This window comes from Oryzias latipes, chromosome 1 (assembly GCF_053564925.1).
Source record: "Oryzias latipes strain Hd-rR chromosome 1, Olatipes_Hd-rR_3.1".
In the NCBI taxonomy this organism is placed as follows: domain Eukaryota; kingdom Metazoa; phylum Chordata; class Actinopteri; order Beloniformes; family Adrianichthyidae; genus Oryzias; species Oryzias latipes.
In genome coordinates this window covers 32412636-32438300 of record NC_136237.1, presented here as the reverse complement: position 1 = coordinate 32438300, position 25665 = coordinate 32412636, and the positions used below count along the sequence as shown (strand labels likewise).

General features: G+C 39.1%; 1 protein-coding gene across 2 annotated transcripts; it reads left to right on the top strand.

The window, feature by feature from the left end:
• Positions 1-1095: 1095 nt before the first annotated feature.
• Positions 1096-25654, top strand: kitb (KIT proto-oncogene, receptor tyrosine kinase b). Of its 2 annotated transcripts, XR_013655425.1 has the most exons (23): positions 1096-1412; positions 4155-4430; positions 4516-4800; positions 7279-7418; positions 8198-8366; positions 9827-10016; positions 10101-10216; positions 10367-10481; positions 11896-12083; positions 12611-12717; positions 13500-13626; positions 14707-14811; positions 14915-15025; positions 15960-16098; positions 16187-16251; positions 16350-16441; positions 18191-18247; positions 21390-21457; positions 21866-23097; positions 23271-23382; positions 23610-23709; positions 24317-24422; positions 24507-25654. XR_013655425.1 is itself a non-coding variant. In XM_023955955.2 (21 exons), the coding sequence occupies exons 1-21, from the start codon at positions 1358-1360 to the stop codon at positions 24648-24650; spliced, it is 2865 nt and encodes a 954-aa protein (XP_023811723.1). In that variant the 5' UTR covers positions 1096-1357; the 3' UTR covers positions 24651-25654. The 2 variants fall into 2 exon arrangements, 1 of the variants encoding a protein (XP_023811723.1); XM_023955955.2 differs by lacking the exons at positions 18191-18247; positions 21390-21457 and having other exon boundaries at positions 22975-23097.
• The last annotated feature ends 11 nt before the right edge of the window (positions 25655-25665 follow it).

Sequence of the window (25665 nt, the reverse complement as noted above, 5' to 3'; positions counted from 1 at the left end):
TCCCATAATATTTTCAAACTTCCTTTGGATATTCTTGACATGTTTGGTTTCGTTAGTTGATTTAATTTTTTTAGTTTTGTTTTGTTTTTTTATCAAATCAAATCAATTTAAACACAAAAAAACACCAACCTCCAATCCTGAGCATGGAAAAAACTTTCCAGCATGCAAAAGTTGAACCATTTTTTGCTGTTTTCTGTGATCTCGTCCCTTTTTGGGGTGTGTTGTTCATTGTGTAATAACTCATTTTCACCTGGTAGGTGCATGCAAATTATGTGGAGTTTTTGAGTTATGTGGGGGCACTTTTTAGCTCACACAGCAAAAAAGAAGAAAAACAACATGGTCTTTGCTGCAGGGCATGGACATGGAAATAAGGATAACATTTAGAGAAAAGGCAACAACAAAAAAAGAAGAGACAAAAAAAACAACATTTTGTTTTCATTTTGTTGTCGACTTGTGAAAGATACAACACCCCAGCCCTCCTTTCAAAACATGTGTGGCTTACATGAGCAAGCAAAGCTGCGGGTTCACTCATACCTGAAAAAGGTTTGATGTGACCCACCTCCCTGATCAATAGAAAAAACTTAACTCACACCTCAAACGAGACCTTCAGATGAGATGTTAGTGTGCTGGCCCTGACTTTTTTTTAGCACATTTTCTTATCTAATTTACCCAAAACCTTGATGCATACCTCTGCACTGTAAAGGATGGCTGACTCCTACAGTGGCATAAGGCTGATTAAATCAGAGGGAAGTGAGAAGACGGAGGCCTAATGTTGATTAGAGAAATGTGAGACGATGAAGCGCATCTCAAACTGAATGAGCTCCTGCAGGGAGACTCTTGCCAACACGGGAGAACTGTCATCCTCACCACATGTCGAGATCAGGAAATGTGAGGAGGCTGGCGTTTAAACACATCTCAGTGTTTGTGTTGATCGGCTATCTGTTTATAAAAAGGAGAAGGAAAGGGACAGACATTCATTTATTTATGTCTTAGGAAGGATGTTTGGACTGATCCACTATTATTTAAAATGCAAAAAAGAAGAATGAAAAAGTCTGTTTTTGTTTCCTGGTAATAACCGACTCACCGCCTTGGCAGCTGTCCAGCCAATGCGGGATAGAGAGGAGTGGCAAGCATCCAGAGCCGAGAGGAGGTGAGAGAAGAGACGCTGCGTCTTTACGCAGCTGTGACATCCTAGAGGGGGACTCGGAGCCTGCGGGATCGCTGCGTCCGCGCGCCTATACCCCGCTTGTCCGGTGTGTTATTCTGCTGGATGGGAGCTGCAGCCGTTCCTGAACGCGGGATTTTTGAATCTGCGCCTGAAATGCTCATGGAGGAGTAAAAAACAACAACAGCAGGAATGTGGAGCCGCGGGATAATTTGTGCCTCTTTATTGACAGTTTTGGTACCGACAGGTAAGACATTCACAGATGTTTGGACTGTCCGACACATTTCTACTGTTAACTGTTTTTTTTCTCCATTTTATTATGAATGAATTATCCCTTTATTTCACTGTCTCGTTTCTGTTTTTGTAACTGTTTGCGCACTGATCTTATTTTTTCTCTCTAATTGTCCAGTAAACTGGTTTGACGCACCTTTGCACGTTTATGGAGCGTCTGCGTACATGGTTTAAGTTCGAAACCAAAGCTTATAATTACATTTATATTGATAATGTTGTTGTATTTCTCCAAAAGAAAAACAGCCCTGTTAATAGAAGCTGCAGTTCTCTGAATGTGTCTCGCTTTGCACCATAATTCATATCCAGGCTCGGTTGCGTAACTAACTGGCAACAGGTGTTATGACGTACACTCGCGCAGGTAACGATTGTGCGCGTGCTGGCTGGCCCTTAGCATTTAATATGAATTATTCATCATCGTCATCACCCTCCCACCCCCACCCCCACGAGGTGAGAGAAAAAAGGAAAGGGACCTTACTTTTGGTTCATGTCCAAAACACAAATGTAGAAGCTCCCATTGTTGTCATGACGTTTTGTGCAGCATCATGTTTTAAAACTGTGAACTTTTCTCCAGCACAATTTGCTCCAAGTATCGGGGAGCTCAAACACAGACCCTCTGTTTATGTTTGGAGCATCCAGATGCTTCTGCTCTCTGCTTTCTGGGCTCTGCTCTGTTCCCCGCAGGCAGAAGAGTCACATGAAAATCTTGTTTTTGAAATGCTGCTTATCATGTGAAATCTTGTAAAGAGCTGGCCCTCGGGGCGTCTAACCAAAATTGAAATGTTGGGTTCATTTACTCATCTGAGGGAACTGGGGGTCTGGGGGGGGGGGCGGTCTAGTGCTGTGATTACTCAGCTGCTGGACTCCTCATAATTATTGATCGTTCAGCTGAGAAGTGGTGGTTTGAAAGGCAGATTGTCCTGAGGGGCAGTGTGCCAATGATAGAATCATCTTCTTAAACCATCACATTAAACCCCTGACTCTGTTTGGTTTCGTGAGCAGGACAAAAAATATCAAATCTGTTGAAAAACAAATAAACAAACCCAAATATTAAAAAAAACTTTAAAAAAACTTTTTAAGTATGGTTACACACATGCACACGTGTATGGATAAATACTATTTTACTAGTACATACATTCATTATGTGCTTTTTGAATGGCTTTAAGTAATTAACAGTAAATACTGTAAAATAAAAATGACAGGAACCAAACAGATGCCTTTATTTTGAAGAAATATTTGGTTAGATGTGTTTTTTATTAAATTTTCTTATTCACTTTAAAATATGTCTATGACATTTTACATAACAAGTTGTTGTAGTCTTTTAAAATTTAATCTTTTATATTTATTTATTTTTTGCTCATTGGGGTGTGTTTCTACGTTCACTGTTGCTCGGTTATTATTGAGGGAGACATTTATTTCGGTTATGTTGAACACACAACATTAAAACATCAAATTGACACTGAACACTGTCAACATAAACATTGAACAAAATTAACCGAAAAAGGTGTCGGGTGAAGCCAAGGCTTATTTCGCCGTCCCTGATTACAAATATCAAATCTACCTACAAATTGATAGAACCTTAAAAAAAAACAAAAAAAAAGAAGAGGAAAAAACAAACAAAAACACATCTCCAAATTACTTCACAACCACAAGAGTCTCTCAGTCCAGAAGGTATTTTTTTTATAAATCTTAAATGCATGCAGTTTTTTAAACTGATGTATGGAGTTTGCATTCTTCAGATCGTCGGATAATAAATTTCACATGTTGACCCCCTGAACAAAAATACTATTCTTTATTGCATTAGTTCTGACCACTTTGTATATAAACATATCTTCACCCCGAAAATTCAGTATTTTGGCAGGTACACATTGTTTTTTAACTTTAAACATAAAAAAATCCAGTACTAAGATCAGATAAATCCAAAAATTTAATTGCCCTTAACTTTGGAAGTATTTGTTTTGTGGATTGATTGATTGTATGAAGAGTGATTTACAATTCTAGTTGCTTTTTTTGCAGAAGAAAAATAGGTTTTATATTTGACTTGTAACCATGCCCCCAGATTTCTAAACAATAGGTCAAATAAAGCATTATAAGGGAACAACATAGAACACACAATGTAGCTGTGTTTAAAAAATACTTGACTTTATGTAGAATGGCTAATGATTTGGAAAATTTAGAGAGAACATGTGTTATGGGTAGTTTCAATGATAATTCATGATTCAAAATTACTCCCAATAACTTTTATTTCATTTACTCCTTCAAGAACAACACCCTCGAATTTTTACTCAGAAAGCTTTTGCAGTTTTCTATAGCCAAATATGATGTAATTGGTTTTATTTATATGTAAGGACAGTTTGTTTGTGTTATTCACTAAACATGGGTTTTTAAAACTGCTGGATCTAATGTTTAACCCTTGTGCTATCTAAGATGACCCCACCCTTACTTTGACGTGTTCTCCCTACCATGACAAAAGTGGATAAAGGTGGAAAGATTTTATGTAATCCATGGACACCAGTGAAGATCACAAATCATTGAAGAAAAAAGGTTCAGCGCACTGTCTAGTGGGTCTAGATGACCCAACTCCCAACGTTAAAGTGCCTAGGATAGCACAAGGGTTACTATAATATAATATAATATAATAGCAGGTATCGAAAGCTCCATCCTGTAAGCACCAACCACATTTCTCGCCCTCTGTTTCCAGTGTGGTGCAAACCTGTGATCTCCCCCAGTGGGCCTCATTTAGTGGTTCCCAAAGGGGGGAAGCTGGAGCTGCATTGCCATGACGATGACAGAACGTCCAATGTCCCGGCCACACTAAGGTGGGAAAAGGAGAAGGCTCGCAGGATGGAGGGTGAGGTAGAGGAGGGCAGAGTGGCTTCTGTCCGGGTGACAGAGGTGCAGGGCTACCACATGGGCCGGTATGTGTGCGTCAACAACAAAACGTTGGAGCGCAGCACCATATATGTCTACATAAAAGGTTGGCTTGCCGTCAGAGGCACATTTGTGATGACTCTCCATGTGTTCCTCACATATTCATCCCTCTGTCCATGTCCCCTCTTCAGACCCTCACAATGCGTTCCAGCGCTCCATGGTGAATGGCATCCTGGTGCGAGCAGGCGAGAACTGCACCATCCCGTGTCTCGTGACCGACCCCGAGGTCAGGAACATGGCTTTGGAGACGTGTGACAAGCAGCCTCTGCCCTCGGGTTTGAGCTACCGCAGCAACCTGCAGCAAGGCATCATCATCAGTAATGCTAGGAAGGAATATGAGGGCTGTTATGTTTGTGTGGGGCAGCTGGACCGACTCACGTTCAGATCAATCCAGTACACTGTGGATGTTCGACTGGGTGAGTGCAGGAAAAGTCACGTGTTTCCTGTTGGTAATACGGTCAAATGTCAATATTCAGTGTGGCACAGCTTCTCCAGAGGTGAAAGCAGACACAGAAATATAAAGAAACCAATCATATTTATCCAAAACAATTTAATATCCAATTACTAATGGATGAAAAGTCTGAGCATTTTGTTTCCTAATGGAATGCTGACAATAAATACTGTGGAATATATTTTTCCTGTTAAACTACAAGCTATTTAAAGGATTTCTAATCTAATAATTAATTTTATGCACCTTTATAAAAGCAACAATTTAAAAACTGGTTCAAAAATGACAGAAACTTCTCCTTTTTGATCCTCTATCACAATATTTTCTGATTGATTAACTCCACAGGATATATGTCTTTTAATTAGCTAATTGATTCTAGGTATGATCCAACCATTGATTGTATATGAGAACTGGACCGAGTGAGTGTGACATCACCCATAGAAAATCACTTCTGCTCAACTCAGTTGCCATTTTTTGCTATACAGATGTCCCCATTTGGAATCAGAAATTCTCAGTAAGCTGTGATTGGTCCGAGTCTGTCTGAGTCAACGTTTCTATGGCAACAACCCCTTTTCAATCAGGAGTGAGCTTGGTGGAACTCCACAACTCTTATATTAGAAATTGAGCTCGGGAGAATCTGTCAATCAAATGCTTGGAATATTCAACATTGAGGCATCTGATTGGTCAGCTTATAACATAGATGACTTTCACTTTAAAAATAATATCATGAAAAATGAGGATTTTCAGGAACATGTTAAAAAAAGGTAGCAGAGCAAGAATGGTTATTCTGTCAAATAGAATGACTAAGTTCTAGCTATTTATTTCTCAATAGAAGTCCATAGGATTTGGAACATGAGGGGGCGGGGACTGAGTCCAGTTCTCGTAGTACAGTCATTGGATCCAACACAGTATTTCTGTATAGACACACGGTGCAAAAAATGTGCAAAACCCATTGCCATAAGGACTATTAGAGTTTCACAAAACTGAACAGGAAAGTAGCTATTGGCTGTGGAGCTCTTTGTTTGCTTAGACAGATTGTTAGCTTTGGCTACAGTACTTCCAGAAATTAATCGCACCCCTGGGGTATGAGTAATTTAAGAATCAATATAAACTGTTTTTTATTTTTTATTTTTTTAACAAAGCATGCTTACTTCCTACATTCTCCTTTTGTTACAAATGTAACCATGCTCACAATGTTTATTACAAACACAGACAACATACACTCAATTTTTTCAGCAGACTCCTGGCTACAGAGGGAATGCTCTGTGTTTGGTACGGCCAGCCTTAGTTCACAAATCCATCTTCCATCAAGTTTTAAGAACAAAGACTATCTTTGTTTTAGCTTGGAAAACAAAAAGTGCACACACTGCTCCCTGGTTTAAATATAATTTGGGAAAGGAATAATGACTCTATTGTCCTTAGCAGCTAAAGCACACTTCTCAGAGATGTTCAAAAATAGTTATGGTTTTGCTCCTTATAAGTGATGCAGCAGAGACAAGTAAGAATTTCACCTGAAAATGGTGACATTTTTGAATAATGTTCCACAAGATAACAAACTTTAGTAAAAAACAAAGCCAAACAAAAAAATTGTTAATAAAATACATCTCTGTCAAAGTCCTAAATGAAATCTACAAGAGTTTCTGGATCTTTTTGTGTTTCTGTTTTCACACTCTTGGCCAAATATAACCAGTCAATGTTAAATTTGCTCACAGCTTTACCTTCAAACTCAAGTTAGGACATTTTTTTAAGTCAAGGTGCAATGACTCAACTTCAAGACTCAATTTAAGAAATTCTGGTTTGTTTGGAATAGCTCACAAGTTAACTGCATTCACCTTCGCACAAATGAGTTTTCTTCCGACTGAGATTGTTATCTCTGCAGAGGATAACTGATGAAAAGAAGAAGAAGAGATGTTTTGAAGAAGGTTAGAATCCGGCACTTAATAAGGCGGTGCAACGGAGCGCGAAGGCAGTGTTTGAGTTAAACAGGATTACAGGCGAGCAAACAGCACCTGGAGAGACTGTTAGAAGGCATTTCTGTTACATATTAGTCATATCTTTTATGCAAACACAAGTGCCTTAAAGTCCGTGCACTGACCCAGTTTGCTTTGTCATGTGAGTGCAAACCATGGGTCACACGCCCTTGAGAGTAATTTATCTTCATGTGTTAAAAAAAAAGCTAAAGTACAAAAAAAGAACATTAAGAAAGTAAATGCGACCCCTATCCTAGCCACTTGCCTTCGCCAGCAAGTGGATAGGATAGGCTCCGGCAACCTAGTGACCCCGAAAGGGAAAATCAGATTAGAAGAAGATGAAAAAAAAGTAAATGCTACTACATCACTAAAGACTTGATGTGCAAAAATGTGTGACGGTAAAAAGTTAAGCTGATGTTTTAAGGTGACCTCAGTAAACACACTACTTATTATGGGTTTGTGTCCCCTTTATCCAGTGCCTGAGCTGGGCCCAGTCATCTCTCTGTCCCACAAAGACATGGTCATTCTGAAGGCAGGAGAGCCGTTTAAGCTTACCTGCAACTCCACCAATGTCAACCCGGATTTTAGCCTTAAGTGGGACTACCCTTCAGCGGCGGTGAGAGGAGTGTTATTTGATGAGTTTCTTCGTTTGCAAGGGTTTCTATGATGTTTAAAAAACATGCTATGCAGAACAAAAGTATTTTTTTATAGGTCATTTATTTCTTTATTTTGCTGCTATGTCAGGATGTTATGGTCATAAAACTCTGAGCAAAGAATTACCTACGAAGAAATAAATAAATAAACTGTCGTTCTTTAGAACAATGCAGCATTATTAGAGTTTTAAGTGTCACAAAGCATCCATCAAATTACATTTAATTTCAATAATTTCCAAATAGTTTTATTTTGCGGCCATTGTGTCGTGGTAATGGTTCACTGTTGGGCCTCATTTGATGGTCAGGGGGAAACTGTTTTTTTCTAATCTGAAGCTAAAATATTGTATATTGTGTATTGGCTTGTATAGTCTACAAATTTGTCTTTGTGTACAGTTCAGCTCAAGTGATCCAGAATGGACATGCCTTGAAGAAAGTGATTCTGTGGTATTAATTAGACATGTGAAATCTACATTTTGGTGCAGTTTTTTTTTAATTAAAACAAATTTTCAGTCAGCGACTAAGTATTTCTATGGGATAAAAATAAATTGTCATTGTGATGTGGACCCCATTTTTAGGGTTAAGAGAAGAAAATAAAGAGAATCTTTGTTTTCTGAAACATGGAGCTTGAATGTGACATAGAATTTCAGTGTCATATTGTGTTATTTATGCTAAAAGGACTTGAATAGCACCTTTTGTCATTTTGACTTGTTTGTCTTAAACCTGTTTCTCTGATGACTTACAGCTTCCTGAAAAATCCCAGACCTCGCACATTCTGTCTGGCTCCCGGGGTTATCAACGCTCCACCTCGCTCTTCATCAAAACTGTCCGCCATTCAGACTCTGGGACTTACCGCTGCTACGCCCACAATGAAAGAGGTGACAGTGATGCATCTCTGCAGCTAGACGTCCACAGTAAGTGTTTAAAAAAAGCACTCAACCTGGTTAAATGGCTCTAAAAATCTGAAATTCATCCATTTTCTGAATGGAGCTGGTGGAGCCTATCCCAGGCGAAGGTGGGGTACACCCTGCACAGGTTGCCAGTCTGTTGCAGGGTCCCACACACTAAAACCTAAATAAAGATTCATAATCAGAAATTAACCTATAAAGCCTGCTTTTGAATTGTTGGTGAAAACCCTGGAGAAAACCCATTCAAGCAAAAAAAACTCTAAAAAATATCCCATCTGGGATTTAAAAATAGAGTCAAAGTTCCATTATCTGTCACACATCTAGATGTGTGAAATTTGTTCTCCTTGTATGACCCATCCCCTGGGGGAGCGGTGAGCTGCAGACACAGCCACTCTTGGGAACCATTTGTTGGTTTAACCCCCCCCAATTTAACCCCATAATGCTGAGTGTTAGCAGGGAGGCATTGGGTCTCATTTTTAGCCTTCTTGCTGTAAGTACTAACCACTGACCCACTGTGAAGCCCCAAAAATCTGATAACAACATGTAATTTGATTCCATAACATTTAAATCAGCATGCACTTCAGACTATTTACATGCACTTTTTATTTATAAGACTTTGGAGAGTTTCTGCTAAATCTATAGAGAATTTATGAGGTTAGGACTTCAAGTTGAATGGGAAGGTAGTTTATTTATCCTTTTCTAGATTATCTCAAAATTGGGGTTTAGATTAACAATTATCACTTTAAACCATTTTCTTTAAGGGCACTTTTGTGTTTTAGATCTTACCGTAAGTTTGACTCATATTGTAGATATGACGAAGAATTAAGATTGACCTTAGAAGAAGGTCCCACTGTCACACACCTATGTGTGAAATTTGTCCTCCGCATTTGACCATTGCTCCCTGGGGGAACAGTGAGCTGCAGAGCAGGCAACAGCGTAAAGGTCTTGCCCAAGGACCCTCACTGGGTGATGTTAATAGCCATTGATATGGTAATTGCCCCATTACCATTGTTCATCGAACCCTGGATTCCTGCATGGCAGCCTTCCAACTTACCAACCGAGCTACCCAGCTGCTTACAGTAGTTGTAAATAGAATAGAAACCCTTAAAAATAGGTTGTTACACTTGAAGGTTGTACACTTGTACAGGCAACAATCCTCTTGTCAGATAATGTAAAACTAAATTGTCCTTATCACTGGAAAAAGGAGAATATCTTTGATGTTTGCAGATGACAATGTATGATTGTCACCATCAAGATTTTCATTAAATTTGGGGAGATGTGGTCTTTGCCTAAAACTACACTGTGATAGAGACCTAGTTTACAAAGTTCCCACTTTGCGTTTATGGGACTCAAGTAGGATTTTACAGCTCTGTTGGGATGGAATCATGACGTATTCCTGCCTATAAGCTACTCTTGACTCTAATCTTTGACTTAATGAAGCTATTTCTTTCTCTAATTTTTTGAAGATAAGGGATTCATTACTGCCGTTGAAGCTCCAAACCTTGTCCAGAAGTATGTTAAGGAAGGGGAAACCCTGAACCTGAAAGTAGACTTTGAAGCCTATCCTGCACCGCACTCCTGGTCTTGGTCCTACCAAGGCAACCGCCTGCTCAACACCACGGAGCACGTTATCACACTACATCGCCACAACTACAGGTACAGCGAGCTCACAGCCTTGCAGCTCGCCAGAATGTGACCATCTGTGAACAGATACTGAAAACAGTTTGTTCACCTCACCAGATACATCAGTGTGCTGAGACTTGTGAGGGTTCTCGGTTCAGAGGGTGGGATCTACACATTCTCAGCCCGTCACGAAGATGCATCTGTCACTCTTTTATTTTACGTCTATGTCAGCAGTAAGTATTGCATGGGACAAATCTTATTACAGTCTGTTAATCATATTTTTTTATACCTGTTAGAAGAAAGTACAAATAATAAAAGAAAGGTTATTGCTTGATATTTTTTTTCAAACATCCAAAGAATGCTTCTCCCTTTTTCTCCATAAGGTAAGCCAGTGATCATTGGCCAAGACGGGCCTGTTGATGGACAGGTGCGATGTATTGCTGCAGGTTATCCAGTTCCTAAAATCAGCTGGTACTTCTGCGAGCGGCCCCATGTCAGGTATGCTAACAGTATCATGGTCCTTTTAGATGTTGCTCCCACCAGAGAATGCAGCAAAGGGAGCATAGCAAAAGCAAAAGCTTTAGAACTCTACAATACTGTCCAATAAAACTCAAAGATCTTTGTACTGACCAGAATATTAATGAAACAAATTTTAAATTTACACAGGTTTTTTAATCCCAGCTAATAATTTCTTTTGAATAAAATGAAACTTTTTTTTTTCTTTTTCTAGATAACATTTCTTTGCAACAGCACAAATAATAATGGTTTTAAATATATTTGTGCGTCAGACTCCGCTAAAAATCAAGCTTTTGCTGTATTTCACATGTTCTTGTGGCATTTTATTAGGAAGAGCATTTTTTTTCTTTAAAATTGTTGTGAATCAGGACCAGATAAAAAAAACTGTTAAATAAAAATATCATATGTCAAAAATACGCAGGGCAGGGCAAAGGTTCTCTCCTTTGCTTCATTCTGATGCGAATTTCTAATGAACTACTGCTGCTCTGCAGAAACTATGTCCTAGAAACAACACTTTTTTTAGGGCTAAAAATAGCATAATCACAAATAAAAGACCATTTGAAATACTTTTATGATTGCTCAAAAGATGAGCGGAGTGGGTCTTTAAAGATCCGGAATTGGCATTAATACTCAGCTTTGCTAAAGGCAACCAGCTGGTTTGTTCCCATGAAAAGAAATAATAATTTTACATATTGATGGAAGACAGTTTGGAGAAGAACTGAGCTGAACAACAGCAGATTTTTCATCAGTGAGAATATTGTATTTGTATGTGTTCACATGAAAACACTTACCATAGATAAGTTGCTTAAAGAAAGGGACTCTCTACTCTATAGACTATATTTTCTCACTATAAATTATTATCAATTTTCATTGTTTTTAACCTGTAAAAAATATAATGACCTAATAAATATGATAGTATTTGCTTTAAATGTGTTTACTCACTTAAAGGTTCATTTAGGGCGTTTCATGTGACCTGGGACCCTTTTTTACAATACATGGATTCCTTAGCATTTCCTCACAATCTGGAGTTTGACTGAGCAATGGTGTTGCAAATGGTCGAGGCTGTTACTCTGGTTATCCCGTTTATTTTACTATTACTTTTTTTTGGTATTCAATATGTTCTTATTTCTAAATGATCATGTGGTTTATTTAAATATCTTTTTCTTTTCTTTTTTGGGTGTCTGTCCTGGCCTTTTTGGGGGTTTTAGGGGGTGGGGTGGGGGTTGACATTCAAGTGTGTTTTACACAGCACTGTCTTTGCTCTGACATCTGATGATACACTCTATGTTGTCTCTTGTATGTCTCTTAATATATAAAATTTATATAAACAAAGTTTTTAAAAAAAGTGAGTTTAAAAATAAACTAAAGCTTATAAAGAAAAATTCTTCCTCAACAGGTGCTCACAACTGCCTAATGCTACCCAATGGGAAACCCCAGAGGTCTACCTGCTGACAGAGTCAACCTTTGGTAGAAGTGAGGTGGAGAGCCGGCTGAATGTCACCAAGGAACACACTCAGTACCATACCTTGGAGTGTGTTGCTTACACAGATGGAGAAGAGGCGTACACGCTGTTCTCTATCAGTGGTGAGAGAGAGGCGCACTGTGCATTAACCTGTGCATTAACCTATGCACACTTTACATACGCTCAGCAATACTACATAATCTGAAAGGTGGGGATTAATCTAGCATTTGCCACTGCGTGATTACACTGTAAGACGATGCATACAGATACACAAACCCATTGACCTTTTTTCTCTAAAGAGGCCGGGTGTGGGGTTACTGAATACAGATTGAAGAAGAGATTAGTGTATGCTTGCTGACTGTGCAAAATGGGATTACACGGCGTTGACGCGCTAATCCGTGTCACACAAACAAACACCACTGCTGCAGCTGTCTGCTGTAACGGTGGGTTAAGATTTATTGTGGGTTTGGGTTATTTTATGGCACTCAAACAGCTTAATATGGCTGTTTGAGCATTAAAGATGATTGTAGATTACGGGTTAGAGTAAAAAGATGCTGTAAAAGTAGACCCATGTTTGCGCAACTGTGTGTAAATTTGGCTTTTAAGACCTGTTTAAACTGAAACACGATCCATGTCATTTGTGTCCCAGAGCGAGTTGTCCCACATAAACTCTTCACACCAGTTCTGATTGGCATGATAGCCACTGGTGCCTTCCTCAGCCTCACTGTGGTGGTTCTGCTCTATAAATACATGCAGGTAAGAACCGGAAAGCAGCTGAGATTGCATCTGCAAGTGCACCCCAGCGACTGCAGAGATGAAAATCTCCCATTTATTGCCATAAATCTCATTCAAACCTGCAAATCAGTTTATAGACATCAATGATAAATTAAAAAAATTGATCAGTCCTGATATACAGTTTATATAATAAAAAATGAAATGTCTGAAAAAGGTCCTGGCAAAAGGCCCGTTCTGTTTTGCTAATTACACATTTCTCCATCCTGCAAATCAGAAGCAGCTGTCTGTCAGTGTATGATACCAATTCTCTGCAAAGAAGAGCACAAACATTTCCTTTTAATGATCGTGAATGTGTCCTTAATTAATTTCAACAGAGTGAATCAACCATTCAGGCTGCGTAGATGGTGCAGTTAAGGAATTTTTGACAGCCCGCTCACGTCTTTAGACATGAATTCATTCCCCTGAGCGTGCTTCTCCAATTGCACTCAAATGAGTCAGACTCCTTGAGTACCAATGTGCGCATCTGCTGTGGCATCCTAAGGGCAAAGTCTAGACACAGACTGGTATTCCAGGTGAATTGATTTGGGCTGTGTTCTGCACTTGGTGACTTTCTCTACAAAAAGAAAAAACAAACAAACACAGAGGTGACTTTCTAAGTGAATAGATTGAACTGTACGGAAGAGAATTGCAAAATGTAAAAAGCTAACAAAAAAACATTTTTTTTAGCTTCATTGATTTATTTTAAAACTCAGAAATGAACTGTAAGTTGTCTAACAAAAGTTTATTTTTCTGAACTGTAACAGAAACCAAAGTTTCAAATCCAGTGGAAGGTCATAGAGAGCATCAATGGAAACAACTACATCTATATTGACCCCCTCCAGCTGCCATATGACATCAAATGGGAGTTTCCCCGGCAGAAGCTTCGCTTTGGTATGACTGTGTTTATATTAATGTTTTTAGTCATGTGATAAAGATATGCAACATTTCAACAAATCGTTCATATTGTTAAACTTGTTGAACAATCAGGGAATATAGTCAGTTCCTTGTTTTTTTAAAAGTTGGTCATCAGGAATTTTGCTGTAGACACTGGGAGGATTTTGATTGACAGTGCTAGTTTTGGCACTGCAACCCAACTTTATCTGTAGGGCCGACAGGGTTTGTATTTGACACAGGAGGATTTTGATTGACAGAAACCTGGTCACCTCCAAGGTGTTAAGGCCCTCTGGCTACAATGCAACCCAAACCATAAACTATCCACCACCATTCCTGCTAGCTGATGAGCCTTTACTGAAGTGCATCTTAGGCTGTGCTTGAAAAATGAAAGAGTTACACTTTCAGGATACATTCACAGAAAAGGATGGTTTGTATTTCATAAGATGTGGCTGGATTTTAGGTAGAGCATATGTTAACTGTGGATGAGACGATTCCCTTTCCCCACAATTTGGTTCAAACTAAGATTTTTGGATCACATTTTTGTTTTTGTTCGATATATGATGATAATAATAATAATAATAATAATAATAATAATAATAATAATAATAATAATTATTATAATAATAATAATAATAATAATAATGGATTCGATTTATCTGCACTTTTTCCAGACGCTCAAATCGCTTACAATGTGTTTATTATTCACTTATTCACTCACTCATTCATACTTGGTGATGACAGAGGCGTGGCTGGCAGTTCGCGCCTACGGTCCCTCTGACCATTTACCATCACATATGACAAATAAATAAAAAAATCCTTTTTTAAATTTACTAACAAGCAAGTAACAATGAAGAAAAACCTTTCAGTTGGCTTGTAGTAAGCCCGGTGTCATGTAACAAAAAAATAGATAATAAATCGTAAATTTAGCACAACAAGGGCAAATATACTGGTATGCCGTAGGGACGCAACGATTGCTATTTTCCCGATTCCAAGCACGGTTTGGTTTTAAACCAAGAGTTTTGGCATCCCTAATGGTGTCACTGCCATTCCTAACAGTTTGGTGTTTGTTTACTCAAGGTAAAACCCTTGGATCCGGTGCTTTTGGAAAGGTGGTACGGGCCACAGCGTATGGTCTCTGTTCTCCAGATACTGTGACAACTGTGGCTGTGAAGATGTTAAAACGTGAGTGTTTTTTTTTTCTTGCTGGCACCTCCACTAAAGATCCTGTAGCATGTCATGCAAAGACTACAATTCCTTACGTACTTCTTTTGATCATGTCTTCTAGCCAATGCTCATTCCACAGAGAAGGAGGCTCTGATGTCAGAGCTAAAAGTTCTCAGTTACCTTGGAAACCACATGAACATTGTTAACTTGCTGGGAGCCTGCACAGTTGGAGGTGAGAAATGTTGGATTATACCATGGTGAATACTCGATTCTGATTGGCTGCTGGGTGTAGTTTAAAAAGTGATAATCGTGTATATATATATATATATATATATATATATATGTGTGTATCACTTTCCTTTGCCGCTACAGTCGAGGTCAGTGTCGACTCAACCGGCTAAGTAGCGCATTGTAATATATCCGTGACAACCTGCCCCACCACGTAACAAATACTCTCCTTTAAACGGGATAATGGCCGACGAAGTCTGCATTCTGAGAAATTAACGCATGTCGTGGAATCCTGAAACGTCCGATGCGAGGCGGAGGAATGATTTTTCTGACAAATAGAATGTTGGAATAATAGCTGCTTGTTTCTCTACAAAAATCTATGTGATCTTGGCTTCTTGGAACCAGTGGGTACTTCCTGTTTGGAACGCCAGGGGGAAGGGTCACTCAGTCCAGTTCTCTTATACAGTCAATGGAATAAACAAAAATCTCAAGCAACCCTTGATTTATTTGACTTGAGTAATTAGAAATCTGATGCTGTCCAGCTTCAATGTGAAAGCATGATGCAGCATGACTTGAGATCATTTTACTGATGAGCATTATCATGTATCTGCCTACTCAGACCTTAGTATTGAATATTGCAGCATTTTTTTTATTGGATTCTGTGCAAGTTCACATTAGTATGTTGTTGTGATGACATACTTAACATTGGAAGGATGTCAGTCAGGCTTTCAAAGAAGCTGTTTTTCCAATACTAATATATGCTATGGTCCCTGATTCAAAACAGAAGCATTGGCGGCCTCTTAATCACAGTTAAACTTTGACCAGTGCATGCTCGTCACGCATTCTCATGACTGTCACATGACGCTAAAAACAACATCTTATGTCAGCCTGTCCTGTTGTGATATAAAACCAGTGCATGCTTTTGTCTCTTTTGCAAGGTCCACTTTTGGTGATCACTGAGTACTGTTGCTATGGCGACCTGCTCAACTTCCTGCGAAGAAAAAGAGAGTCCTTTCTAAAATCCCAAGTTGGGGATGGTTACTATCGCAACGTCTCGAACCAGACGGAGACAACAAGGTGGGTTAGTGTGCATATTCTTAACTTCGATTACAAAGAGGTTTATTTTATCAAGCAAGTGTGTGTGTGTGTGTGTGTGTGTCTGCAGGGATGTGAGTGGGACGGGGTACATGCCCATGCGTCCCGCTGACAAAGAAAAACCCTCGCACTCGGGTAAGTCTGTCACTGTCTCATCGCAGAATATTAAAAGAATGAAGCAGAACCACTTTCACGCTGCTTTCAGACACTGAAGCACAGAAATTTCTGTCTAGATTACATCAGCGAGCTGTCTCTGGATGCTGAAGATCTCCTCAGCTTTTCCTACCAAGTCGCCAAAGGAATGGAGTACATTACTTCCAAGAACGTGAGGCATTAAACATTCTGTGGCCATATTTATCGAGCTGTTACAGGGGAAATTTTAAAGTGCTGCTGTTCCTAGTTAATAAATGATGGTAGGGCTTGGTGCCAAAATGTATGCAAAAACGCTGTTGTCAGCTGGTGGTGCATTTACAATCAGAAACACAGTCTGGATGTTTTGTCATGCAGAGCTTCTACTGTGCTTGAGAAGAAAGTTCTCAACATGGTGCATTTTTGAGTTTTTGGCAGTATTTTGTTTCAGATTACTGGTTATACTGGCTGATACACTGCTCAAAGCTCAAATGAACCTACTTGAGTTTATATTGACAGAATTTAATCCCAAAACGTAAGAATTTATTTCCAGCTATGAAAAAAAAATCACTCTTTTTGCTTTCAAGTTGATGCCAAATTAATTTTGGAGCAGATGTGTCTTGATACATATTTGTATCAATAAGATTAAGCTGTGAACATTGATCTATCAAGAATCTGTTTAGAATTAGTTACTAAAAAGACAAAAATGTAATATTCACCTCCACATAAATCCAAACTGCTTAGTGGGTTATCATGCCAACATATCAGCACATTTAACATATTTCACTCTTTGTTTTGAGCTCTTTCTTTTTTTTTTTTTCAAAATTGTTTTTATTGGATTTTAGAGCAGCAATAGTAAACACATGATAACAACAATGATTACACTTTTTTTTCCCTCCCCCCCATTGAAACCTAGAACAAAAGCAAAAAAAAAAAAAAAAAAAACGAAACAGAAAGGCAATACACATCCCATCACTAAGCCTAATATACACCAAAGACTTACAATAATAGTAATGAATCATTAAAATTAAGAAAATAAAATGGCAGCACAACATGTGTGATATATCAAAAGAAACTCTCCAGGGATCACGAATAGGAGATGTGTAAAGCATTAGAACACACAAAGAAAAAAAAAAAAAAAAAGAAAAAAAAACATAAAGAGGGTCTTCATAAATAGAGAACAAATAGTTCAGGTCAGTGATATTTTAAAGTAACAATGAGTGAGCGCAAACGAAATAATCGAAATACCTAAAAGTATATTTTTTAGGAAAATGAGAGCCAGCTAGGTGGGTATGTTACGTGATTGTAAGGTGTTAACATGTCCAAAAAAGGGTTGCCAAATTTTAAAGAACTTGCCCGTGGCACCACGTAGAGTAAACTTAATCTTTTCAAGTTTACTATAGTGCAAAACATCCTTGATCCAGATTTCTAACGTAGGAGGACAGGGAGACTTCCAACACAACAAAATCCTGCGTCTTGCCAAAAAAGTGAGAAATGCCACAAAATCAGATTGTAGTGTTGGCAAGTTTGTCATATTGGGGATGACCCCAAACAAGGCAGTTAACGGCTCAGGTTTGAGGGGCAATTTGAGGGTCTGCGATAAGAATCCGAAGACGTTAGTCCAGTATTGTGCAAGTGATGGACATGACCAAAACATATGAGTAGAAGAGGCGGGGGAGTAGTGACAACGATCGCATTCAGGATTAATATCTGGGTATATCCGAGAGAGTCGAGATTTAGTCCAGTGTGTTCGGTGCAAAACTTTACATTGAATCAATCCATGTTTAGCACACAATGAGGAGCTATGGACACGCTTCAGGATTTTGTCCCAAAGGTCGTCCTGGATCACAAAACCCAAATCCTGTTCCCATGCCATTTTGACCGTCGCAGTTGAAGACATAAAACATATCCTCTCATACAGACATGATATCATCCCTTTTGATAGTGGTGGTGGAATCAGAAGATTGTCAAAATCATGGTCGGGTGGTCTGGATTGAAACTGGTGAGTGTTTTCCTTGACAAAACTACGGATTTGTAAGTAGCGGAAAAAGTGGTTCTTTGGAAGACCAAATTTGGAAGTACCGTAATTCTCGGACTATAAGCCGCTACTTTTTTCCTGCGCTCACAGCCCTGCGGCTTATTCAGTGTCGTGGATTTTCTTGGTGGCCGCCATGTACGGACTTCCGGATTCAGTGTATGTTTGAATTTTCTATCTAACACCAACCACAAGTCATTTGTTTTTTAACAAACTAAGCAGCCAAACAGCATGGATGTCACTTCAGGTCTTAGACACTTCAGTCATGGTTCAAAAAACGAAACACGCATGCCCGGCCGCATCCCAGAATCCTTTGGTGCCGTTTGACCCAACGTGCACGTGATCGCCGCTACAATATGATGCAGCTTTCAAGTTAAAAGCAGCGTGAAAAAATCCACCATCACCAACGGGATTGGAAAAGCCGGTCGGCTGCGTGACGGAGAGAACAGCGCATGTGTGAATAACATCAGCCTTTATTTTGTCAGGACACGACTGGAAACACAAATCCACGTGGTCGTTTTAACGGTTTCTGAGGACTGACCGGAATTTTGCATTGAAAAGCTCACAGCCTCCGTGTGAGCTGGAGACATGTTCTCCTGGCTGCTGCTCGTTCACATAGAGCTGCGGGGCCAATGGCAGTCTGATGGCTCCCACACGTAACAACGCATCCACCCCTCATCCACAAAACGTACAGTTTTAAGTCCGATTGCTCTGCACAGACACGATTTCCTCCTCCCTGTAGCCGCCCTGGCCAAAGGTGAGAAGATAGGAAGGGGGGCGCGCAGGGCGAGCGCGGAGCTCAGAGGCGTCCGCGGAACTTCTGACGCACGCGCCGCGCTGAAGCGCTGGTATCGCGCTGAGGCGCGCGCTTTTCAGTCGCCGCTGCTTTTTTTATTTTACTTTTTTTTTTTTTTTTTAACCAGCCCTGTTAGTACCATAATGCTGCCGCGGCACAAGCGGAAGGAGAGCTGTTCCTTTTCACCCCTCCATGCACTGCTGCTACTTGCTCATTTTTAAACACGTACAACAGTGTGACGAGCCGGGCGTTGGTCCCGCCTTTAGCCCCTAAGACTCATGGGAAATGGGGAATAGCGGGTGTAAATTTCCTCATCATAACTGAGGGATGTAATGTTGATTATATGGTTACTGTTTGTAATTTTATGTGTGATACCTAGATTGTCAATAAGTAAAAAAACTAAAAAAAATAAATAAACCATAACTGAGGAACTTGTGAACAGAATAGAGGTCCATGCTGTTTGGCAAATGTGGGCGTATTCACATGCATGAGCCTGAGGCAAAGCTGACTCCTCCCACAGTGTGGTAATGAACTTTACCCATGCTGGGAGTCAAGATGTTGAGTTGTCAGGTTTAACGGCTTATATTATGATGCGGTTTGTGTATGTACAAAAATGGTTAAAGACGTGAAAATGGTCGGGTGCGGTGTGGGTACCGGATGTTCTCGGGTTGCCGGATGTTCTCGGGTCCTTCGGGGGTCCTTCCAATGAGTTATATCACTAGAGGAGACATCACGAGGAGAGCACCGCCATCTTGGTGAGGTCAAGTTTTGAAGACCAAACCACTTTTTATAACATTTAATAAAGAGCTCTGTTTTTACTTTCAATCAGTTCATTATATGAAAAAGAAGAATGGCTTGAAATTGCTTAGTTTTGTTCAGAAGTACAAACTTCACGAGTACCCCTAACTTAACTAGTATTAGACTATTTAGATTTTTTCTATGTTCCTTTATTTTATTTTACTCATGTTTTTATTTATTTGTGTATTATGTTCATTGTTTCTTTTTTTCCCCTCTATTCTTTATTTTCTATGTTAATATTTTATGTTTGGCAATGGTGACTGATCTTCGAGGCAATATTGATTACATTGTTATTGTTCGTTGTTAACGTTAATGTCATTGTTAATGTATGATACCGCAATTGTCAATAAAGTTTTTTTTAAAAACTTAGCGACGTTAACTCATTGGTCGTGGCAACTTACAGCCAATCAAATAGTGTGACGTCATCATTGGTCGAAGGACCCCGAAGGACCCCGAGAACATACGGCAACCCGAGAATATCCGGTACCCACAGCGGCTTGTAATCGGGTGCGCTTTATAGTCCGGAATTTGCGGTAAACGTGCCCTCAATATAGAGGTCCTTGAGCGATCTGATACCCAAGGAGACCCAAACGGAGAATGCTCCATCCACTGTTGAGGGCCGAAATGAAGGGTTCTTTGCAATGGGGAATTGTAAGGAAAGAGATTTTATTTTAAAGTAACGTCTAAATTGATACCAAATTTTCAATGTGGCTTTGATAACAGTGTTATCGTGATATTCAGGGCTCGGTAATTGCTTAGGAGCATAGATTAGTGATTTTAAAGAAGACGAGACACAAGAAGAGGCCTCAAGGCTCAACCATGCTGGGGCACTCTTTCCATCTGCCTGTAGCCAATACCTAATGACGCGAAAATTGCATGCCCAGTAACAAAACTGTTTTGAGCTCTTTCTTTTGGATTTATTTTTCTAGTAGTGCAAAACAACTAATTACATTTAATCTGTTACAGACAAAAATAAAGAAAATCTGATTCGTGATAAGCTGGTGCTAGTAAACCAGCACCTTGAAAATCTAATTGTGAAGGTGACTAAACTGATAACCCAGCAGGAGCTAAAATCAATCAAGCAGTAATAATCATTGAGATTTACTAGCTTCTGAGTTCAAGGTCTAATAAAAGGTGAGATAATGGCATGACATCATTTAATGCTGATGAACTGCACAGTGTGCCTGATAAAAGGTATCAGCTGCTTGAGACTATGTCAGCCTTGACCTCCTTAAAGATCCACTATGATGAAAACTGTGTTTTTAACATGTTCTTGTAGCATTTTTCTAATGATGATGGAGGACATATAAAAAGAAAATAAAGCTCAAAATTGCATTTCTGTGTATTTTTTAATTCAACTCTCGAATTAGGAGCATAAGAAAAATGCCATTAAAAAGAGCGTATATGTGATCTTTACCCAGCCAATCAGCAAAGATCATCCTACATTATAAGCTTGTGCAACTTGACCAATCAGCAGAGAGCAGGGTCACATCAAATTTCCCTTTTTCTCCAAAGTCAGAAAAATGTGCTTTTGCAGCTCGGTTCACTGGACATTTTCAAAGGAATCGTCAAAACTGACAATGGTAAGTTGATGAAACTCATACATTTTATTGTTGAATAGTTGTGTTAAGTGTTTACATATAATTTGTTCGCGGAGAATTTATTGAAATGAGTGAAAATATGGCATGAAAAATGCAGGCACCATATTTGATCATACGCCCTTTTCACTATAAACAAAATTTTACTTGGTATGTCTGTTTTTGGACATATGCCCTATGCATCTAAAAAACCATATTAGTGCATTTTCTTTATAAATAAAGAAATACAACTTAGCATATTATTTTTTAATGTTGCCAAATGTTTTATATCACTATACAGTGATTCAGAGAGAATTTAAACACTGTTTTTAGTTTATGAATAGTTAAAAAGCGTGATTTTTGTCAGTTTATGATGTTATGACAGTTGTTTTATTGCATGTGTTTAATTTTTAGCTTCCATCAATCTTTTATGGCAAGAGGAGGGAGACTGCTGTTGTGCCAGTCCACCCTGACATTAGTGATGATGATGAGGATCAAGATGATGATGTGTCAGACCCCGACTTCATCCCACCCACCAACAACCAGGACATTCCCAGACCCTCACACACAGTTGTGTGAGGGTCTATTCAACACTTTTGTTATCAGCACTTTTTGTTATTAGCACGTTTATGTTCTAAAAGTGATGTTCAAATGTTCAAATACATAATATGTGTTTTTCTTATATTCATATATATATGTATACTTATTGGAATTTGTTTTCCCACTCACGGTTAAGTGACCAAATATGGTAACTTCATTGGCATTGATTTTCTACATGAAAATAAAAAAAATTGAAAAATGTCACCAATGATATGAAGTCTTGTTATGTTTTCCAATAACACTCTAAGGTTGAATTTTTGAATTTTAGAGTATTTCATTGAGTGCCCTATAAAGGGTTAACCAGTTGTGAGAGGCTGTAAGCTAGCAGAGAGCGTGTAAACAGAGAGCTCTCAGCAACAGGTAAGGAAAAGAGGGGTGGGGTCGCTCTGCACCAGCATTCCCGCCTACAAGTCAGATGTGAATTTCTAATAAACTCCTGTCGCTCTGCAGAAATTATGTCCCAGGAAAACAGCACAGGTTTTTTTTGGCTAAAAACAGCATAACCCTAATTTAAAGACCACTGGGAACGCTTTGAAAGTATATCACAGCATGTGTTTGATTTCTGCTGAACACGTGGAAACCCTTGACTGTAGAGGAGATTTTTGTTCCCAACCGATTCCTGCAATTGCTTTCTTAATTCCCTTTATCATATTAACGGCATGTTGGATGGCATTTCAAGAGCTATCAGTTCTGCTAACTTCAAAGCTGTCACAAGCACAGCTGTAAATTCCATTCAAATCAAGTTTAAAGATGTCCTACTTCCTCCAAATTACGTTGTTTTTTGTTTACCTGTCGCTTTCACTTGTAAACAGGCCTGCAAAAGAGTCTCACCTGCCTTATTTCACAGGAAGGAAGAGTATTTGACAGCTGCAGCAGCCAGGCGCAGGTTCAGAGCTCACGTCTACATTTGTTTGTGTTTGCAGTGCATCCACAGGGATCTCGCTGCCAGAAACATCCTGCTGACTCACGGCAGGGTGGCGAAGATCTGCGACTTTGGCTTGGCACGGGACATCACCACTGACGCCAGTTATGTTCTCAGGGGAAATGTAAGTCGATCCCTTTTTCCTTCCCTCCCTGTTCATAATTTTTCATTTTTTACTTATTTTTGTCCTCCCTTTTTTCCTCTTTTTGCCATCACATCATGTCAAAGTGTTTCCTTTTCAAACAGATGATACAAGAAGCTGTAAATCCTTTTAAAAATCCTGTAAATGTATTTTAGGCCCGTCTGCCGGTCAAGTGGATGTCTCCTGAGAGTATTTTCGACTGTGTCTACACCTTTGAGAGCGATGTGTGGTCGTACGGCATTCTGCTTTGGGAAATCTTCTCTCTGGGTAACATTTCCAGTCAAAGCTGTGCTATTGCATCTGTTTTTCAAATGTCTGAGCCATTACTGTCTTCAATATGAACTGGCTCATTAGATGCTCTGATGATGCTGCTCACCCAGCAGAAACATCACTTAGACCAACTAATAATGCAATCAAGTCGTATTGACTGAGAAACCAGCTGCATTGTATGAATCCATTTCTATTTTTCTGTGTGTTGTTCGACGGCATTGCAGGAAATAGCCCGTATCCAGGGATGCAGGTGGGCTCTGCGTTTTACAGAATGATTCAGGAAGGTCACAGGATGAACAGGCCTGAGCTTGCTCCTGTTGAGATGTAAGTTGAGTTTTTTTCAGAAAATAAAAAGTGCAACTGATATTTTCATCTGCATAAATAAAAATGGAAACAGAATCTGACAAAAAACTCATTGGTGATAAAATTGGTAGTTTGATGTTGGTAATCTTTAAGAAGGATCTCTTCAAGAACAAGAACATTTATGTGTTTTTCATTAGGAGTACAGGAGAGATTATAATAAGATCTTCTGACAGAGAAAAATATGTTTTTATTTATTTTTTTTCATTTTATATGAAAGCATATTTTATTCAATTGAAAAAAAAAGATAAAAAAAAGATACATTTTTTTTTTAATTGAATACAACACCCTTCCATATTTTAAAATGTCTTTCATTCTATTTTTTTAAAATATTTTCTTCAACTTATACTAATATAACCAGAAATTTATGTTCAAATGTACCAAAATTACCATTTACAAATTCAAAATTCAGCAATAAAAAACAAATGAAAATGATGCGCAAACAATAGTACAGTCTGATTATAATAAAAAGTGAATTTGTTTGACTCTGGGCAGTTCGTGTTTTTTTGCAACCTTGTGAAAATCCTCAGACTTCTAGTTGTAAATATAATTTCTGATTTGGTGCATTTAGGTATGATATGATGCTGTCCTGCTGGAACCATGACCCTTTGAAGAGGCCTTCCTTTAGAAAACTGGTGGAAAGAACTGAGCTGCTGCTGTCCGAGAATACCAAGAATGTAAGGAGGAAGAATTTAGTTTTCTTTTTTTCTTTTCTTAATTTGTCTGCAAAAACACCTGTTCAGACATCTGTTTCTCTTCAGGTGTACCTGACTCTGAGTAACACTTCCGGGGCTCCAGAGCAGCAGAGGGCACTGTCACAAAGGCTAAGCTCAGTCTGCAGCACAACTGCCCCGACGCAGCCTTTACTTCAGAGCACAGCAGATGTTTTCCTGGACTACGTCTGACTGCAACATGATCACACATGCAACCTCTGCCACCTCCCTGCTCCAATCCAAACTCCTTTTCCTTTACTTCCTCCTGGAAAGCGTTGCTAGGAGACTATGCCATCAGTCATCAAGTGGAAGCAGGACTCCTTTCAGTGATGAGGCAACTTCATCATCTGTAAATGAAGATGCCAAATTCTGGCTCTCAGACACAGTGTACATATTCCTGTCTGCTGTGGGCTCCCAAACTCCTCTTCCCATCGACATGTTTATCGTAATGGTAGATGTTTCAGGTGCATGTCTATTTAAAGCAGACTGCAGCACTAACCAGCTATCAGAGACATCCTCCATCAGCAGCTGGGAGGAGTTCAGGTTCACATTCATCGCATTCTTAGATGCTCTGAACAACACAAAGCCTGCAAGTGCATGTAAATACAAATCCACATCTGAATATACAATACATTTGTGCGTGGAGATAATGGTGTGACTATCAGACTTCTAGATGTTTATTTTCCCCATTTTACATCACTAATTTTTGTTTTTTATCAAAGAGATGGACACAGAATTAGATGAAACATGGAAGTATTATTTTAGTTTCTCTGCAAAATAGTTGCAAGAATGTTCCATTTCAGTGTGTTATCCCTGGGTTTGTGCACCCTGTATCAAACAGACACTATAAAACTAACAAGTCTTAAAAAAATGAACATGCAATGACTGTAGAACAGCAAAAATAAGCCATAAGCATCCAGTTCCCACCTGTTCATTGTATATTTTCCACTACCGTGGCTGTATTTTATTTTGACATATTTTCTTTTAAGGCAATACGTAGTTTTAGGACTAAGTGTGTGCTTTGTGTTGTCCAAATGTATGCAATGTAAATACAATAGAGACGTGCCTTTAGTTTTTGTCTTCACATTGGATTTGTTTGTCTGTGACGGTGTTAAGCCTCAACACTGTGGCTTTGAGGTCCTTCCAGTTTTTATACGGTTCTTTTGACTTGTAATAAAGTACCTCTGAAGATGGGACCTACACTTGA

Bases quoted from the DNA above. Each gene is read 5' to 3' on its own strand.
- kitb (XM_023955955.2), top strand. From the start codon at position 1,358: ATGTGGAGCCGCGGGATAATTTGTGCCTCTTTATTGACAGTTTTGGTA. The intron at 23,383-23,609 runs GTAACATTTCCA...ACGGCATTGCAG, and splicing joins TTGGGAAATCTTCTCTCTGG to GAAATAGCCCGTATCCAGGG. The intron at 23,710-24,316 runs GTAAGTTGAGTT...TGGTGCATTTAG, and splicing joins GAGCTTGCTCCTGTTGAGAT to GTATGATATGATGCTGTCCT.